The 18,966-nt window shown below is 49.3% G+C and overlaps 1 protein-coding gene across 5 annotated transcripts in view; it reads right to left on the bottom strand.

Annotated features, from left to right (window-relative positions):
• LOC147098655 (prolyl 4-hydroxylase subunit alpha-1-like) overlaps positions 1 to 18,966 on the bottom strand; it is a 121,577-nt gene that overhangs the window by 73,234 nt on the left and 29,377 nt on the right. Inside the window, exons 1-2 of one of the 5 annotated variants that reach the window (XM_085970633.1) lie at positions 7,682 to 7,788; positions 3,385 to 3,500 (exon numbers count right to left, since the gene is read on the bottom strand). The exons of 1 other annotated variant lie outside the window; for it this stretch is intronic. Coding sequence is in view for 2 of the 4 variants with exons in the window: in XM_085970636.1 (XP_085826762.1) it covers positions 7,682 to 7,771 (90 nt within the window). In the remaining 2 variants the exon portion in view is untranslated. Of the gene's footprint in view, positions 1 to 3,384; positions 3,501 to 7,681; positions 7,790 to 18,966 lie in introns of those variants that run through there. 3 more of the 5 variants (XM_085970634.1, XM_085970636.1, XM_085970631.1) reach the window with 3 other exon arrangements.

Raw genomic sequence — 18,966 nt, 5'->3', positions numbered from 1 at the left:
GTCATCGACCTGAAGACGTTGAATTGTTTCTCTCTCTCTACAGATGATGCCTGACCTGCTGAGTATTTTCAGCATTTTCTGTTTTTATTTCAGATTTCCAGCATCCGCAGTACAGTATTTTGCTTTTGTCCCCAAAATAATTAACCTGACAGGAAGCTTTCATGTTCAAGTTCGCCTTGCCAGAATTACGAGACGACTGGACCCAGGGCGTGCCAAAACAAACAACAACAAAAAAGCTCCACGTCAGATGGAACTACAGCACAGTGCTGAACTCGAGGAATGCATCTGCTGGACACAATGCGGGGCATTGTCGAGAGTTTCTTATAGAGATGTAAAAATATGTGCTTTGTAAAAAAAAACTGTTTGAGCTCAGACAACTCAAAACTCAAGTTTCTGCTGCACAAAAAGTTATTCCTGGTTAGCCCGTCGCCTACTGCTCTCTCGGTTGGTATTAGATTATGGTGGAATCAATATCTAGCGATGACTGTTAACCCAACCAAATCCTGATTTTAGAATTTACGATCGCGTCCTGGAAGCAGAAACAAACTTTTAACTTCCCAAGCTTCATAAGCAATAAGAGGCCTATACGAATAATGTAGACCAAAGCCAAGTGTTGATGCCTTTATAAAGCAGAAGCTTGTCAGGCCCAATAACCTGTATCGCAAAGACAATGCAAATGATGTAAAATGAAGGGACTTCACTCCCAATCAATTTCTAGCAAGGGTGGGTTTCCATCTAGTGAATGTGTTCATCATTTATTGAAAAACTGAAATATATGATCGGCTTCTGAGTATCCTCACCAGCCAAGTCCAACTTAACTACTACAGACTGCGTAACAGTTATTCACATCATATCTAGGCATTTTATACCGGCGAAAAAACATAGTGCCTCCAGCACCAGAATTACATAGTAAACACGGTGGATTAAACCTGATGATAAATAGCAGGGGAGGGGGGGAAGAAGGGGAGGGGAGGGGGAAGAAAGGAAGGTGAGGGGAAGAAAGGAGAGAAAAGAAAAAGACTTGCATTTATATAGCGCCTTACACGACCACCGGATGTCCCAAAGCGCTTTACATCCAATGATGTACTTTTGAAGTGTAATCACTGTTGTAATGTAGGAAACACGGCAGCCAATTTGCGCACAGCAAGCCCCCACAAACAGCAATGTGATAAATGACCAGATCATCTGTTTTAGTGATGTTGATTGAGGGATAAATATTGGCCAGGACACCGGGGAGAACTCTCCTGCTCTTCTTTGAAATAGTGGATCTTTTACATCCACCCAAGAGGGTAGATAGTGCCTCGGTTTAACATCTCATCCGAAAAATGGCCCCTCCAACAGTGTAGCATTCTCTCAGTACTCCACTTTGTCTCAGCCTAGATTTGTGTTTAAGTCTCTGGAGTGGGGCTTGAGCCCACAAACCTCTGACTTGGAGAGTGCTGCCCCACTGAGCCACAGCTGACACACTGATGGCAACTGAAAGGGAGGAGAGAGAATTTGTTTCACTTACCAGTATCTTTATCCTAAGTTAGAAGGGTACGAGACCTTGAATTTTTTTGGTGGAATCAGTTGTAAAAAAAATTCAGTACTGAATGAGATTCTTTTTGCTTCCCTTTAGTGTCAAAGGTGACATGTTCAGTCTAAAAACAAATCATTCTGCTTCAGATCCCAACAAATTAGGATTTCCCACCCATGTATAATATAAATTGTTGCTTTTTTTTCCCCAAACTTCCGAACACTTATAGGTTTCCCCTTTCTCTTCCCTTCCCCCAACCCATGAATTTTGCACCTTTCTCTGAGGGTTAGCATTCAACCTGCTCCCAGGCCCCTGTGAATACTAAGCTGTAACCAGCCAGTATGTTGGTTGCCCAAGAACAGGTCTATGGGTAACCCGCTTCAGATCGCTCTGCCAGTGCTGTTTTGTTCTCTTCCCCTCCCTCATGTACATCCCCTGCACATAGTAATGCTTTATTTTCTTGCGACCTATGCCCTAAAAGTTTTGTTCCCCTGCGCATTTATTCCCCTGAGAATTTCAACTCCGACCACACTTCTTCACTTGACACCCAGAAAACTTAACGCTAGTCATGATCTACACCAGGACCTTCCCAAAGAGGGGCTTGAGTGTCAAATTACTGCAGGAAGATAATACAAATGTTCAAAGCGAAAACTAAATAAGCTACAATTACATCAATTCAAAAGGAGATATGTACTTGTATATATATATACTAGCTGAAGTGCCCGGCGGTGCCGAGGCTTTTTCGAGGGAATGTTGTTGTTGGAAGAGAGAGAGAGCGCGACTGGGGTGAAGAGAGAGCGACTGGGGGGAAGAGAGAGAGCGACTGGGGGGAAGAGAGAGAGCGACTGGGGGGAAGAGAGGGAGGGGAGGGGGAGGAGGAGGGGAGGGGGAAGAGGGGAGGGGGAGGGGAGGGGAAGGGGGGAGGGGAAGGGGAGGGCGGGAGGGAGGAGGGGGGGAGAGGGAGGAGGGGGGAGGGAGGGAGAGGGAGGAGGGGGGAGGGAGGGAGAGGGAGGAGGGGGGGAGGGAGGGAGGGGGAGGGAGGGGAAGGGGGCGGGGAAGGGGAGGGGGGAGGGCGGGGAAGGGGGGGGAGGGGAGGGGGGAGGGGGGAGGAAGGGAGGGGGGAGGGGGAGGGGGAGGGGGGAGGAAGGAGGGGAGGGCGGGGGGGAGGGGAGGGGGAGGGAGGGAGGGCGGGGGGGAGGGGGAGGGCGGGGGGGGAGGAAGGTAGGGCGGGGGGGAGGGCAGGGAGGGCGGGGTCGCCCCCCCCCCCCAGGTGAAGACCGCCGATTGCGCGCGCAGCAGGAGCTGAGGACTGTCGGCCGGCGGGCCCGGTTGCCAGGGTAACCGTGACGCTGACCAAGCCAGAGAGAGAGACGCCGCGTCTCAGCTGCTCCTGCTGCGCGCGCGGCCCCCCACCCCCCCCCCCCGCCCCGAGGGTCGCGGCCCCCCCCGCCCCCCCGAGGTGAAGACTGCCGATTGCGGCTGCGCGAGACGTCCGGTGGGCCCGGTTGCCAGGGTAATGCTGGACGCTCAGCAAGCCCCCGCCCCCCGGCCAGCCAGAGAGAGACAGTGGGTCTCAGCTCCTGCTGCGCGCGCACCCTAGCGGCGCTGGGCTGAAGCTGGCCCTCCAGCCTTCGAGTGGGGCCGGGAGGTGCCTAGCTCGGGCGTGGGTGCGGAGGAGATGCGAGGCTTCTAGGCTACCTGGAAAAACGGGGAAAGGTAGGAAAATTAATGAGATTAGATAAGTTAATTACTTTCTAAATCATTTTTTTAAAAAACAATATGTGTTTTAAAAGCAACGTTTTTTTTTAAGACGTAGAAAGCGGGGAAAAAGAAAGGAAAAGTTTGGAATCAAGATGGCGGCGACTCACCTCGGTTCAGAACGATAAAGCCCGGCCACACACGCACCGATTGGCCCGGCGGCACACGCCAGCAACCCGGCGTACGATTGGTCAAGCTCGAGGTCACTCTGTCGGTCACTCTGTCACTAAAGAGCGGATAATGAGATGCTAATGAGCGGAATGTTGAAGGTTTTTGGGATACCGCGGGTGCAATTTTAGCCCGGCCGAAACGTAAATACGCTTAAAACCGTCTCGGAAGCGTAAGCTTTCTTTGGAGGTAACGCGCGCGTAGGTACGCCCTGTAACTTTCGAGTGCATACCCGCAACGCACACGCGATGACAGACAGACAGACGGATAGACAGAATGACAGAAGTACCGATTTACATATATAATGTTATAATAAATCAGTACCTGTGAATACAACAGTATAATCTACATTCATTATAAAGCCCTTACTTATAAAACATCATGTCTGGTGCAGTTTACCTTCTGCCTTCCTGAGTTATATTTTAAGCTTCTGCCACCATATTAAGTGGTTTAACCCCACCACTTGCAAGCAAAAGAGTGACCAGAAACCTGCTCGCATGGCCTGATAACGTCAATCGGGAACTGACGTGAGTAGCAGTTGTTTAAGTTGACTCAACCCATCATTTTCTTTTGGCAGCACTGTGGTTCAAACAGGCTCAACCAAGTTAAATGGAGTTTAAAATCAGATTAACTAGCCATCCGTCAGTGCAGTTAGTGGGGCTTTGCTGATGCAGAGTGCCTCCTGCGTTCCTTACGCAACAATGATCACAAAGTAATCCATTTTTTGTGAAACACCTTGAGGCATTTCACTGATATGGCAAGGTGCTATATAAACACAAGTGTTCACGCTAGCATGCAGTAAAAATCCAGTTGCAAAGCATGAGGAAGCCGGGCAAAAAGGCTACGCCAACTTCCTGCATACAACTATTGTTCTAACTGAAAGCAAGATTGAGTCTTTAAAGTAGAATTTTGAAACCTCCTGCTTTCTGGTCTCTTCACCACGAAGCATTTACAGCTGAAATAAAATGGGTAGGAAAGAAAGACTTGCATTTATATAGCACCTTTCACCACCTCAGGTCGTCCCAAAGCGTTTTACAGCCAATGAAGTACTTTTGAAGTGTAGCCACTGTGGGTAGACGGGCTGTTTCCACATCTATCAATTCAAGTCTGAACCTGGATGCCAAAAGTGGCCCAAAGATAACTCATGTTCTCCGACGTTTCCCCCTCCACTGTGATGCACCCCAGACTGGCAACTCAGCAATTTTTTTTTTTTTTTTAAATAAAAGATTTCTCTCCCTACATTTTTATCGTCATTTAAAGTCCCTTTACTTGATCCTCTTAGGAGCAAGCTCTCTGCTCCATCTGGGTCAAATTGTAATTGTACTACAGTAGCAGCGCACATAAAAAGGTAAGATTGTGTCTTTAAAATAACCAATTAAGTGATAATTAACACAGTCTGGGCTAAGGGATTCTTGCCAAACATGTTCTGAATGAACTCCAGCGTTGTGGATACGTGATTCATTGGCTGGCCTTGGTCTTGCTACTTTACCATCTCCTTCCCCCAGACAGATGCAGCTTTTCAAACAGCACGGTAAAGAACTACACAGACTCAGTCGCACGAGTTGAAATATTAAATCAATTTTGTTTGAAAGAGCTGCATTTATATAATGCCCCGTCACATCGCTCAGAAACATCTCACAGCGCTTATCATACAATTAATTAATTAATTTGAAGTGCAGTCACGGATGTTATGTAGGCAACCAGTAGAGCCAGTGGCTCAGTGGGTAACACTCTCGCCTCCGAGTCAGAAAGTTGTGGGTTCAAGTCCCACTCCAGAGACTTGAGCACAAAAATCTAAGCCGACACTCCCAGTGCAGTTCTGAGGGAGCTCTGCACTGTCGGCGGTGCGGTCTTTCAGATGACGTTAAACCGAGGCCCCATCTGCCCGCTCAGGTGGACGTAAAATATCCCATGGCACTATTTTGAAGAAGAGCAGGGGAGTTCTCCCCGGTGTCCTGGGGCCAATATTTATCACTCAGCCAACATCACTAAAACGGATTATCTGGTCATTATCACATTGCTGTTTGTGGGAGCTTGCATTACAACAGTGGCTACACTTCAAAAGTACTTCATTGGCTGTAAAGCGCTTTGGGACGTCCTGAGGTCATGAAAGGCGCTATATAAATGCAAGTCCTTTCTTTTTTTTTAAATCAACAATGAGGTGAACAACCAGCTAGTGTGGTTTTGGTAGCATTGGTTGAGGGAAGAATGTTGGCCAGGACAGAGACTGTTCTCCTTCAAAATATTATCATGGGATCTTTAACATCCACTTGAACAAGCAGACAGGGCCTCGGTTTAACGTCTCATCTGAAGGGTGGCACCTCCGACAATGCAGCACTCCTTCAGGACTGTGCCAAAATGCTAGCCTCGTCTTGGGTATGGGTTCAACCCCCACAACCTTGTGACTCAAGACGCAAGTGCGCCAACAATAGAGCCAAGTTGAATCATTTGTTTAATCAAAAGAATTCATACCTAAATGTAGCCATTCCTTTTCGATCAGAAAATCAGGCATTTTGCTAACTTTTAAACTAGGAGGGCATTTGAGAAAAATAACCCAAAAACTCCGTAAAATCCTATCATAGCTCTGTGAATGTACAATGCGCTATGGCAGAAACTCAGCAAGATTGTGCTGGTTCATGCTAACTTGAATAGAACAAAATGCGAAAGGTGGGGGGGGGGGGAGGGAAAGACTCTACAAAATAAGTTCCACAGTCAAAGTTGGTGAATTAGTTAAAAGAAAGAGACAGGTTAGCTTGTGCTATTTACCTTGTCAGGAAAGGAGCCTTTGTCAACACTGCTATGTAACTGGACCCTTCACGCACGTCTACATTCAATGCTTCTGCAGTTCAGCTCGTGGGGTCTCAGGTGTCAGTGCGCCAGCTCCCCACATTGCTCAAACTGACTCACTTATTCCAACAGCGGAATCGTTGACCCATGAAAAAGTGGATCTCGGACTCTGCTGTCGGTACAAAGCATGTACAGCTAGGAATGGAGCTCGGTGCATGTACAGCTCTGCAGAAACCTCTATGAATTTCCTCAATATTCTGGCAGTTCTTTGGTTCACGGTTTAAGGAGTTGATTTTATTTCCAAGATAAAATAAACGAAGTTCACAGCCAATTTAGCCATTCATATCCAATAATGGTAATTACTGCTTTTAAACTATATATTGTAATTCAGCATATAATAGACATGTGCCATTACTTAAGTTGCTTTAAAGAGACTATATTAACTTTTATGTGCATAATGAATGCCATTTTTTTTGTGTTTCCATGCAACAATGCCAATCATATGGGGAAATGCACACCAGCCGTAAAGGATTTTAGCCAAGCTGGGAGAAGGCTGGGTTGCAAATTTAGAACCAGCTTATTTTTAATGACTTTTTGTGAGACGCTAAATTAAGACTTCAGAAATAAGTAGTGATGCAACGTAGTTCTCCTCCATTTGGATGAGGAACAGTTCATCAATTTTCAAAGTCTCAAATGCAATCCGAGGAGCTCACAATGGAAGCCCTTACTAGTGCTGCAGATGAGGAAAATTGACATCGCCAACTCCAAATGGACGGTGTAGGAAACGTGCAGTTTCTTACATCGCCCAGGGTCAGAAGGCGTGAACAGCAAGGGGGAAGAGAGGGAGAAAGAGCTGCCACGTACTCTATCTCCTCCTCCCCCATCCAGCATAGATCCATACAAAAAAACCCTACCAAACTACAAAAATATAGAACAGGAGGTAACCGTTACACAACCTACCACACAGTTAGTAAAACTTTAAAATGTTAAATTTACAATTTAAATGCTAGTGCAAAATACAAAAGACATCGCAAGTTGGACACGTTTTCTCTGCCGCAATGCGATGGTGGAAAAGTTTGCAAACTTTTATACATAGAAAAAAAATAGTTCCCTGAAAATGCTAAGGCTAAGATTACTGGCTAACCGCGCAACTCCAATAGTCAATCTTTTCCCTTGAGTAACTGGAAGTTATTTTATGTCTTTTGACATTTAGAATGATCTTACAACACGCGAGGTTAAGGACGGGGAGTTTTAAGTGCAGCGCCCGGGCTGATCCTCAAAACTGGAAAAGATGTCTTTTTCAAAAAAAAAATCACTGACGTTGTTCCCAAAGAGGCCAAACTCAAGGCGCTGCGAGAGAAGCACAGCCGCTCGGATACCGCTCGAATCTGGGATCGAATCGTGGCCAGAGAGAGAAAGAGGGGGGCGAAGAGAAAGTTTTCTGAGATTTACCTGTTTAGCGGCAGATGTGTTGCTGCGAGCTGAGGGTGCCGTGGGTATGAGAGGCGAGCAGGATTGAACACTCACACAGAGCCTCTGCATGAGACTTGGGGGAGGGAGTAAGTCACTCAGTCCAGCAATTAACCCTTTCACATACTTCCCAATTTCCAAAGGGGGGGAGGGACATTTCCCCATGATCTATGGGTACAAAAGTGATGTGGTGTTCCTTCATCCCCACCCCCAAACTCGCTTTTTAATCTGTTTCATTTCCTGCTTTTTTCTCAGTTCTGACGAAGGGTTTCGACCTGAAATGTTGACGCTGTTTCTCTCCACGGATGTTGCCTGGCCTGCTGAGTTTTTCCAGCGTTTTCTGTTGTTATTTAAGATCTCAACTACTTTTCCTGCAGTTTGAACTGCTTCCTACAAGTCACAAACGTGGTGCCCGTTTGTAACTCCAATGCTTCTGGATGTCCTTCAACGTGAGTGCAAAAGACAAGGCTGAAGCATTTGCAACTATCTTCAGCCAGAAGTGCCGAGTGGATGATCCATCTCGGTCTCCTCCTGAGGTCCCCAGCATCACAGATGCCAGTCTTCAGCCCATTCAATTCACTCCACGTGATGTCAAGAAACGGCTGAAGACACTGGATACTGCAAAGGCTATGGGCCCTGACAACATTCTGGCAATAGTACTGAAGACTTGTGCTCCAGAACCAGCTGCGCCCCTAGCCAAGCTGTTCCAGTACAGCTACAACACTGGCATCTACCCGGCAATGTGGAAAATTGCTCAAGTATGTCCTGTCTACAAAAAGCAGGACAAATCCGACCCGGCCAATTACCGTCCCATCAGTCTACTCTCAATCATCAGCAAACATAGAAACATAGAAGATAGGAGCAGGAGTAGGCCATTCGGCCCTTCGAGCCTGCTCCGCCATTCAATGAGATCATGGTTGATCATCCAAATTCAGTACCCTGTCCCTGCCTTCTCCCCATATCCCTTGATCCCTTTAGCCTTAAGAAATATATCCAACTCTTTCTTGAATATATTTAATGAACTGGCCTCCACCGCCCTCTGTGGCAGAGAATGCCACAGGTTCACCACTCACTGGGTGAAGAAATTCCTCATCTCAGTCCTAAATGGCTTACCCCTTATCCTTAGACTATGACCCCTGGTTCTGGACTCCCCGGCCATCAGAAACATCCTTCCTGCATCTAGTCTGTCCAGACCTGACAGAATTTTATAGGTTTCGATGAGATCCCCTCTCAATCTTCTAAACTCCAGTGAGTATAAGCCCAATCGACACAATCTCTCCTCATACGTCATTCCTGCCATCCCAGGTATCAGCCTGGTGAATTTTCGCTGCACTCCCTCCATGGCAAGAACGTCCTTCCTCAGGTAAGGTGACCAAAACTGCACACTATACTCAAGGTGCGGTCTCACCAAGGCCCTGTACAACTGTAGCAAGACATCTTTGTTCCTGTACTCGAACCCTCTTGCTACGAAGGCCAACATACCATTTGCCTTCTTAACCGCCTGCTGCACCTGCATGCTTACCTTCAGCGACTGGTGCACAAGGACACCCAGGTCTCTTTGCACTTCCCCTTCTCCCAATCTATTGCCATTCAAATAATAGTCTGCCTTCCTGTTTTTGCCACCAAAGTGGATAACCTCACATTTATCCACATTATAGTGCATTTGCCATGTTTCTGCCCAATCACCCAACCTGTCCAAATCGTACTGGAGTTTCACGACATCCTCCTCACAGCTTACCCTCCCACCCAGCTTTGTGTAGTCTGCAAATTTGGAGATATTACATCCAATTCCCTTGTCCAGATCATTAATATATATTGTGAACAGCTGGGGTCCTAGGACCGATCCTTGCAGTACCCCACTAGTCACCGCCTGCCACTCGGAAAACGACCCGTTTATTCCAACTCTTTGCTTTCTGTCCGCCAACCAGTTCTCTATCCAAGTCAATACCTTGCCCCCAATCCCATGTGCCTTAATTTTGCACGCTAATCTCTTATGTGGGACCTAATCGAAAGCCTTCTGACAGTCCAAATACACCACATCCACTGGTTCTCCCCTATCTATTTTACCAGTTACATCCTCAAAAAATTCCAGTAGATTAGTCAAGCATGATTTACCTTTTGTGATGGAAGGTGTCGTCGACAGTGCTATCAAGCAGCACTTACTCAGGAATAACCTGCTAACTGACGCCCACTTGGGGTTTCGCCAGGGCCACTCAGCTCCTGACCTCATTACAGCCTTGGTCCAAAAATGGACAAAAGAGCTGAACTCAAGAGGTGAGGTGAGAGTGACTGCCCTTGACATCAAGGCAGCATTTGATCGAGTGTGGCATCAAGGAGCCCTAGCAAAACTGAAGTCAATGGGAATCAAGGGGAAAGCTCTCCATTGGTTGGAATCATACCTAGCACAAAGGAAGTTGGCTGTGGTTGTTGGAGGTCATTCATCTCAATCACATGACATCACTGCAGGAGTTCCTCAGGGCAGTGTCCTAGGCCCAACCATCTTCAGCTGTTTCATCAATGACCTTCCCTCCATCATAAGGTCAGAAGTGGGGATAACAACAGAAAATGCTGGAAAAACTCAGCAGGTCAGGCAACATCCGTGGAGAGAAATTTGAGTTGACGTTTCGGGTTTGACCCTTCTTCAAAACTGGAGAGAAAAGGAACTAGATCGAAGGCAGGGCTGCGATCGGACAAAAGAATAAAAGAACCAAAAGAAGTAAAAGAGATTAGAAGCTAGACTTCTTTTGGTTCTTTTATTCTTTTGTCCGATCGCAGCCCTGCCTTCGATCTAGTTCCTTTTCTCTCCAGTTTTGAAGAAGGGTCAAACCCGAAACGTCAACTCAAATTTCTCTCCACGGATGTTGCCTGACCTGCTGAGTTTTTCCAGCATTTTCTGTTGTTATTTCGGATTTCCAACATCTGCAGTATTTTGCTATCGTCAGAAGTGGGGATGTTCGCTGATGATTGCACACTGTTCAGCACCATTCGAGACTTGTCAGATACTGACGCAGTCCGTGTCCATATGCAGCAAGACCTGGACAACATTCAGACTTGGGCTGACAAGTGGCAAGTAACATTCGCACCACACAAGTGCCAGGCAATGACCATCTCCAACAAGCGAGACTCTAACCATCTCTCCTTGACATTCAATGGCATTACCATCGCTGAATCCCCCACTATCAACATCCTGGGGGTTACCATTGATCAGAAACTGAACTGGACCAGCCATATAAATACTGTGGCTACAAGAGCAGGTCAGAGGCTGGGAATTCTGCGGCGAGTGTCTCATCTCCTGACTCCCCAAAGCCTTTCCACCATCTACAAGGCACAAGTCAGGAGTGTGATGGAATACTCTCCACTTGCCTGGATGAGTGCAGCTCCAACAACACTCAAGAAGCTCGACACCATTCAGGATAAAGCAGCCCGCTTGATTGGCACTCCATCCACCACCTTCAACATTCACTCCCTCCACCACTGGCGCACTGTGGCTGCAGTTTGTACCATCTACAAGATGCACTGCAGCAACTCGCCAAAGCTCCTTCAACAGCACCTTCCAAACCCGCGACCTCTACCACTTAGAAGGACAAGGGCAGCAGACGCATGGGAACATCACCACCTACAAGTTCCCCTCCAAGCCACACACCATCCTGACTTGGACCTGTATCGCCGTTCCTTCACTGTCGCTGGGCCAAAATCCTGGAACTCCCTTCCTAACAGCATTGTGGGTGTACCTACACCATATGGACTGCAGCGGTTCAAGAAGGCGGCTCACCACCATCTTCTCAAGGGCAATTAGGGATGGGCACTAAATGCAGGCCTAGCCAGCGACGCCCACATCCCATCAATGAATAATAAAAAAAAGTGGGATGTCAGCAACAACCTGATCTGGTCAGGCAAGTCTGTTATATTTAACTTCTAAAAAGAAAAAGACAGACTTCCATTTCTATAGCGCCTTTCACGACATTGATGCGCTATCAATTACTCATAAAAGACTGAGAGTTAGAAGAGTAACTAAAGGCTTTTATTAACAACAGAATGGAGGTCTGCCTCGCGTGGTCGACCGGTCCAGGATACAAAGGGCTGGGGAGCAGTCACCTTTATACTAGGACCTGTGGGAGGAGTCAGCCGAGGCATGTCCAGGCATGTACACAGTGGAATACAAACAGGACAAACAGGAATACAAACAGTGGTTTACCACATTCACCCCTTGTTTAAAATTGAGTCCGGCGGGGTGAAGTGTATTAAAAGTTAGTGTATTGGAGTCTCTCCGGAGGTCTTGTCTGCCGCTGTGATCGGCGTGGCGACGGCAGGGGTAGTGAAGCTTCCGGCGTCAAGTCCAGCGTAGGCTGTGGCACAGGCGTGTCGTCCTCGTAGATGTCGAGCGGGTCGCGGGGCCCAGGCCTGCCGTCTGCTGGGGCTGGCTATCGGATCGTGGGGGGGGGGGTGGTAGTGGGTAGTGGGTTACCGCGGCCCCCGAGGGTGCAAGGTCTCTTATGGAGACTGTGTCCTCCCGCCCATCCGGGTATGCAATGTAAGCATACTGGGGGTTGGCGTGGAGGAGGCCGACCCTCTCGACCAGGGGGTCCGTTTTATGGGTCCTCACGTGTCTTCTCAGTAGGACCGGCCCTGGGGACGTCAGCCATGGCGGTAGCGATGTCCCCGATGTGGACTTCCTTGGGAAGACAAACATTTTCTCATGAGGGGTGGCGTTAGTGGCAGTGCAGAGCAGTGACCGAATAGAGTGGAGCGCATCGGGGATCACATCCTGCCAGCGGGAGGTTGGAAGGCCCCTAGACTTTAAGGCTAGCAGGACGGCCTTCCAAACTGTCGCATTTTCTCTTTCCACCTGTCCGTTCCCCCGGGGGTTGTAACTGGTGGTCCTGCTTGTGGCAATACCCCTAGTTAGCAGGTACTGACGGAGTTCGTCGCTCATAAACGATGAGCCCCGGTCGCTATGGATATAGCTGGGGAAGCCGAACAGGGTGAAGAGGTTGTTCAGACATTTAATGACCGTGGCACTGGTCATGTCCGGGCAGGGGAAGGCGAACGGGAAACGGGAGTACTCATCAATAATATTGAGGAAGTACACATTGCGGTCGGAGGAGGGGAGAGGCCCTTTAAAATCAACGCTCAGGCGCTCGAAGGGGCGAGTGGCTTTTATCAGGTGGGCCCTGTCTGGTCTATAAAAGTGCGGTTTGCACTCAGCGCAGACTTGGCAGTTCCTGGTCATGGTCCTGACCTCCTCAATAGAGTAAGGCAGGTTGCGGGCCTTGATGAGGTGGAAGAACCTGGTGACCCCCGGGTGGCAGAGGTCATTGTGGAGGGCCCGCAGTCTATCGATCTGCGCGCTGGCGCAGGTGCCACGCGATAGCGCATCCGGGGGTTCATTTAGCTTCCCGGGCCGGTACAAGATCTCGTAGTTGTAGGTGGAAAGTTCGATTCTCCACCTCAAGATCTTGTCATTTTTGATTTTGCCCCTCTGCTTGTTGTTAAACATAAAAGCAACTGAACGCTGGTCAGTGAGCAGGGTAAATCGTTTTCCGGCCAGGTAGTGCCTCCAATGACGCACAGCCTCCACAATCGCCTGGGCCTCCTTCTCAACAGCGGAGTGTCTGGTCTCCGGGCCTTGGAGGGTTCGTGAAAAGAAGGCCACGGGTCTCCCCGCCTGATTGAGGGTAGCGGCCAGGGCAAAGTCGGACGCGTCGCTTTCCACCTGGAAGGGGATGGATTCGTCCACTGCGTGCATGGTGGCTTTGGCAATGTCCTCCTTGATACGGTGGAAGGCTAAGCGGGCCTCTGCCGTCAAGGGAAAAGAGGTGGACTTGATCAGCGGACGGGCCTTGTCCGCATAGTAGGGGACCCACTGGGCGTAATAGGAGAAAAACCCTAGGCACCTCTTCAGGGCCTTGAGGCAGTGGGGCAGTGGAAGTTCCATAAGGGGACGCATCCGGTCGGGGTCGGGGCCGATGACTCCGTGTTCCACAACACAGCCAAGGGTGGCGAGGCGGTTTGTGCGGAATATGCACTTCTCCTTGTTATATGTCAGGTTTAGGAGTTGGGCGGTGCGGAGGAATTTTTCGAGGTTTGCGTCATGGTCCTGCAAGTCACGGCCGCAGATGGTCACATTGTCCAGATATGGGAAAGTGGCCTGCAACGCATTTTGATCTACCATCCGGTCCATCTCCCTTTGGAAGACGGAGACCCCGTTGGTGACGCCAAAGGGAACCCTAAGGAAGTGATAGAGGCGGCCGTTTGCCTCAAAGGCAGTGTACTGGCGGTCCTCAGGGCGGATGGGGAGCTGGTGGTACGCTGATTTCAGGTCAATGGTCGAGAAGACGCGGTACTGCGCGATCTGGTTGACCATATCAGCTATACGGGGGAGTGGGTAGGCGTCCAGCAGGGTGTAGCGATTTATTGTCTGGCTGTAGTCGATGACCAGGCGCTGCTTCTCACCGGTCTTAACGACCACAACCTGGGCTCGCCAGGGGCTGGTGCTGCCCTCAATAATCCCTTCTTTCAGGAGCCGCTCCACTTCGGTTTTAATGAAAACCCTGTCCCCGGCACTGTATCGCCTGCTCTTTGTGGCGATGGGCTTACAGTCGGGGGTGAGGTTAGCAAACAGTGGTGGGGGGGTGACTCTGAGTGTGGAGAGGTTGCACCTGGTGCGCGGCGGGCAATTTGGAAGCTGCTGGCTGCGGACTGTGAGTGGGGGTAGGGGTCCACCGTACGCCATCGTAACACTTTTAAGGTGGCACTGAAAATCTAACCCCAGCAGGACGGCAGCGCAGAGGTCAGGCAGGACCAGAAGTTTAAAATGATCGTACACGGTCCCGTCTACTACGAGTGTCACCACGCAGTAGCCGCCGATGTCCGCCGACTGGGACTCGGAGGCCATAGAAATCCACTGTTGCGCAGGCAGGACTGGGAGAGAGCAACGCCGCACCGTGTCGGGGTGGATGAAGTTCTCCGTGCTCCCAGAGTCAAAAAGGCAGATTGTATCGTGACCATTTACCTTAATGTCCATTGTGGAACTGGCCAGTTGGTGCGGTCTCGCTTGGTCCAGTGTAACGGATGCCAGCTTGGGGGCGGTGTGTCGCTGCGGGTATCAGATGAGGCGGTGTCGGGGGCCTGCTGCGTCCCGGCTGTCGTCCAAGATGGCGGCGTCCATGATCCCCATGTGGCTGGAGGCGTCCAAAATGGCTGCTGTACCGGTGATTCGCACATGGCCGGGGAGGTCCAAGATGGCGGCCCGCATGGCCCACACGCGGCGCTGCTGGGGTTCGGGGTGGCTTTGGCCCTGCAGACGCTAGCGTAGTGTCCCTTCTTCCCGCAGCCCGAGTAGATCGTGTTTTTCGCCGGGCAGCGCGCTCTGGGGTGTTTTGCCTGGCCACAGAAGTAGCATTTCTGGCCTTGGGGCACTGCTGTCTGGCCTTGGGACACTGCTGCGGTAGTTGGGCCGTTGTTGGGGTGTGGCTGGGGTGGCACGGCGCTATGAGGCGGTCCTACCGTGTCCCAGGCTGTCATTCCCCGCGGCGTCCACGGTGCAGAGGAGTGGGCATCCATGCCCTGGTAGGCTGCATCCAACGATAGTGCGAGTTCAGAGGCCTTATTGAGGTCGAGGTTACTCTGCTCCAACAGTCGCTGTCGGGTGTAATTGGATCTGTGGCCCGCTACAAAAGCGTCCCGGATAAGTTCCTCTGTGTACACGGCGGCCTTTACATCCTTACAACCACAGGCCCGGCCAAGCACAGACAGTGCCTGAAGGTATTCCACGGTCGATTCCCCAGGTTGTTGTTTACGACTCCCCAGGAGGTGCCTGGCGTACACTTCGTTCACTGGGCGCGTGTACTGGTCCTTGAGGAGCTTGATAGCGTCTGCGTACGAGGTCGCGTCTTGGATGACCGAGTACACTCGGTGGTTCACTTTGGAGGTCAGGACATCCAGTTTGTCCTCGTCCGATTTGATTGCTTCGGAGGCGGTCAGGAATTTTTCGAAACACTTAAGCCAGTGAGTAAACTTGGTGGATGAGTCCGCCTCCTGATGATCTAAGTCCAGGCATGCTGGTGTGAGGATCTTCTCCATTATAAAAATGTTGTTAATAAAATTGATGCGCTATCAATTACTCATAAAAGACTGAGAGTTAGAAGAGTAACTAAAGGCTTTTATTAACAACAGAATGGAGGTCTGCCTCGCGTGGTCGACCGGTCCAGGATACAAAGGGCTGGGGAGCAGTCACCTTTATACTAGGACCTGTGGGAGGAGTCAGCCGAGGCATGTCCAGGCATGTACACAGTGGAATACAAACAGGACAAACAGGAATACAAACAGTGGTTTACCACAGTCAGGCAAGTCTGTTATATTTAACTTCTAAAAAGAAAAAGACAGACTTCCATTTCTATAGCGCCTTTCACGACCACCGGACGTCCCAAAGCGTTTTACAGCCAATGAAGTACTTTTTGAAGTGTAGTCACTGCTGTAATAAGAACATAAGAAATAGGAGCAGGAATAGGCCACTTGGCCCCTGGAGCCTGCTCCGCCATTCAATAAGATCATGGCTGATCTTGGGCTCAAAGCCACTTCCCCGCCCGCTCCCCATAACCCTTCACTCCCTTATCTTCCAAAAATCTGTCTATCTCCACCTTAAATGTAATTACTGACCCAGCCTCCATGGCTCTCTGGGGCAGAGAATTCCACAGATTTACGACCCTCTGAGAGAAGAAATTCCTCCTCATCTCAGTTTTAAAAGGGCCTGACTTCTAGATTTCCCCACGAGGGGAAACACCCTCTCTGCATCTACCTTGTCGAGCCCCCTCAGTATCTTATATGTTTCAATAAGATCACCTCTCATTCTTCTAAACTCCAATGTAGGAAACGCGGCAGCCAATTTGTGCACAGCAAACTCCCACAAACAGCAATGTGATAATGACCAGATCATCTGTTTTTTAGTGATGTTGGTTGAGGGATAAATATTGGCCCCAGGACACTGGGGATAACTCCCCTGCTCGTCTTCGAAATAGTGCCATGGGATCTTTTACGTCCACCTGAGGGGGCAGACGGGGCCTTGGTTTAATGTTTCATCCGAAAGACGGCACCTCCGACAGTGCAGCACTCCCTCAGCTGGAGTGTCAGCCTGGATTTTTGTGCTCCAGTCTCTGGAGTGGGACTTGAACCCACTGAGCCACAGCTGACACTGTATCTGTATTAATACATGTCTGCGTACTCAGCAGTTTTAAAAGGAAGGTGGTGAAAATAGATTCAATAGCAAAATACCGCAGATGCTGGAAATCTGAAACAACGGATAATGCTGGGAGCACTCAGCAGGTCAGGCAGCATCTGTGGAGAGAGAAAGAGAGTTAACGTTTCAGGTCGATGACCCTTCGTCAGAACTGAAAATAGATTGCCTGGGTCTCAAGTGACAAGCAGCTTGGCTCAGTTGGTTGCACTCTTGGCCCCCAGTCAGAAGGTTGTGGGTTTGGTTCAAGTACCAGTACAGGACTTGAGCACATCATCCAAGCTGACACTCCAGTGTGGAACTGACAAAGTTGGCGCTGTCCTTTTGGATGAGACGATAAAGCGAGACTGGCTGTTCAGTTGGAGCAAGGACACCCTCAAAGCCTCCTTGAAAAAGTGCAACATCCCCACCTGGGAATCCCTGGCCCGAGACCGCACAAAGTGGAGGAGAAGCATCTGGGAAGGCGCCAAACTCCTCCAGTCTCTTCGCCGGGAGCAAGCGGAATCCCGGCAAGCAAGAAGCGCACGTCAACCCAAGCACCCCACCCACCTGCCCCTTCAACCACCGTCTGCCCCACCTGTGACAGAGACTGTAGGTCCCGCATTGGGCTCATCAGTCACCTGAGAACTCATTTTTAATGTGGAAGCAAGTCATCCTCAGTTCCGCCTAAGACGACGACAACGATCCAAAGGATTTAATCCTCTCTCAAGCAACACCACCAAAAACAGGCTGCCTGGCCATTCACCTCATTGCTGTCGGTCACATCTTATGACATTTGCCTACAGAAGAGTCATTACGAGAGGGAGTTTCTAAAAATCGAGAGTTATGTGACAGTGGAGGGGTTTGGGCAGGCAAGAGGTGTAGGAGAATGGCTTTTGAGGCGATGATTGAAGAGATCTCGAAAATCTCAAGGCCACATGAGACAATATCAATGAGGTGGCCTTGTGTGTGGTGCAGAGATGATGTCAAAGGTGAGATTGAGGGAGGCAAGCATGACAGGTAAATCAGATGCACCATGACTATGTCAGTCACACGTTTTCGTGTCTAGTGATCCTGCAAATTAATTCTGAATCCTACAGAGTGGTGTTACAACTGATACAGAACAAGAATAGTATTTGATAATTATACAATATTTTGTCACATTTGACAAGGAGCGTTTGACTGTCCGATGAATTGACACATTTTTTAGCACATCCAAAAATTACCACATATCAAAGCTCATTTTATTACCAGACTCAATACTGAACTATTCAACTAAAGAGGCAAAAATTAGTGACTAGCCTAGATTGGAAAGGCGTATGCAGTCCTGAATTGGTATGTACAATGTACCAGCCATACAAGTGGAGACAAGTCCTGTCAACTGCGAAATTTAGAATTCCGTACCGGACCACTTGCACTTTCAAGTATTAATTATTTAATTTTGATACTTGCCTAGTGCATTCCTAAAAGGCGGCCAGTTATTTCCTAAGACAATGTGCCATTCTTAGGGCAACAAAATAATAGTTGGCAGCTGCAATCCAACATCAGCTCAAGATGAACAAATAAACAGAAAGCAGGTTCGGAAAGTAAAGGAGGCTGCAGGCAATTGTAATGCAATACTGGGAATTTCAGTACCCTGGAGGTATGGTGGGCAGACCAGGGAGACACAGTTAAGTACAGTTTAACAACAGCTAATTAATAGCTGCTTCTCAAAAATGTGAAGTGACCTCCACCACCTAGAAGGACATGGGCAGCAGGCGCATGGGAACATCATCATCTCCAAATTCCTGTCCAAGTTACACGCCATCCTGACTTGGACATGTATCGGCCGTTCCTTCATCGTCACTGGGTCAAAATCCAGAAACTCCCTCCCTAACAGCGCTGTGGGTGTGCCTTCACACCACACGGACTGCAGCTGTTCGCGAAGGCGGCTCACCACCACCTTCTCAAGGGCATCTAGGGATGGGCAATAATTGCCAGCCTTGCCAGTGTTGCCCAATGTCATGAATCTTATCATGACTCATGAAGTAACACTGGGCGGCCAGCTGGTGGCGCT

This window comes from Somniosus microcephalus, chromosome 29 (genome assembly GCF_052327205.1).
Source record: "Somniosus microcephalus isolate GS21.2 chromosome 29, FLI_Smic_1.0, whole genome shotgun sequence".
In the NCBI taxonomy this organism is placed as follows: Eukaryota; Metazoa; Chordata; class Chondrichthyes; order Squaliformes; family Somniosidae; genus Somniosus; species Somniosus microcephalus.
Note: the sequence above shows the minus strand (reverse complement) of the source record. Positions and strands in the feature narration are given on the sequence as shown.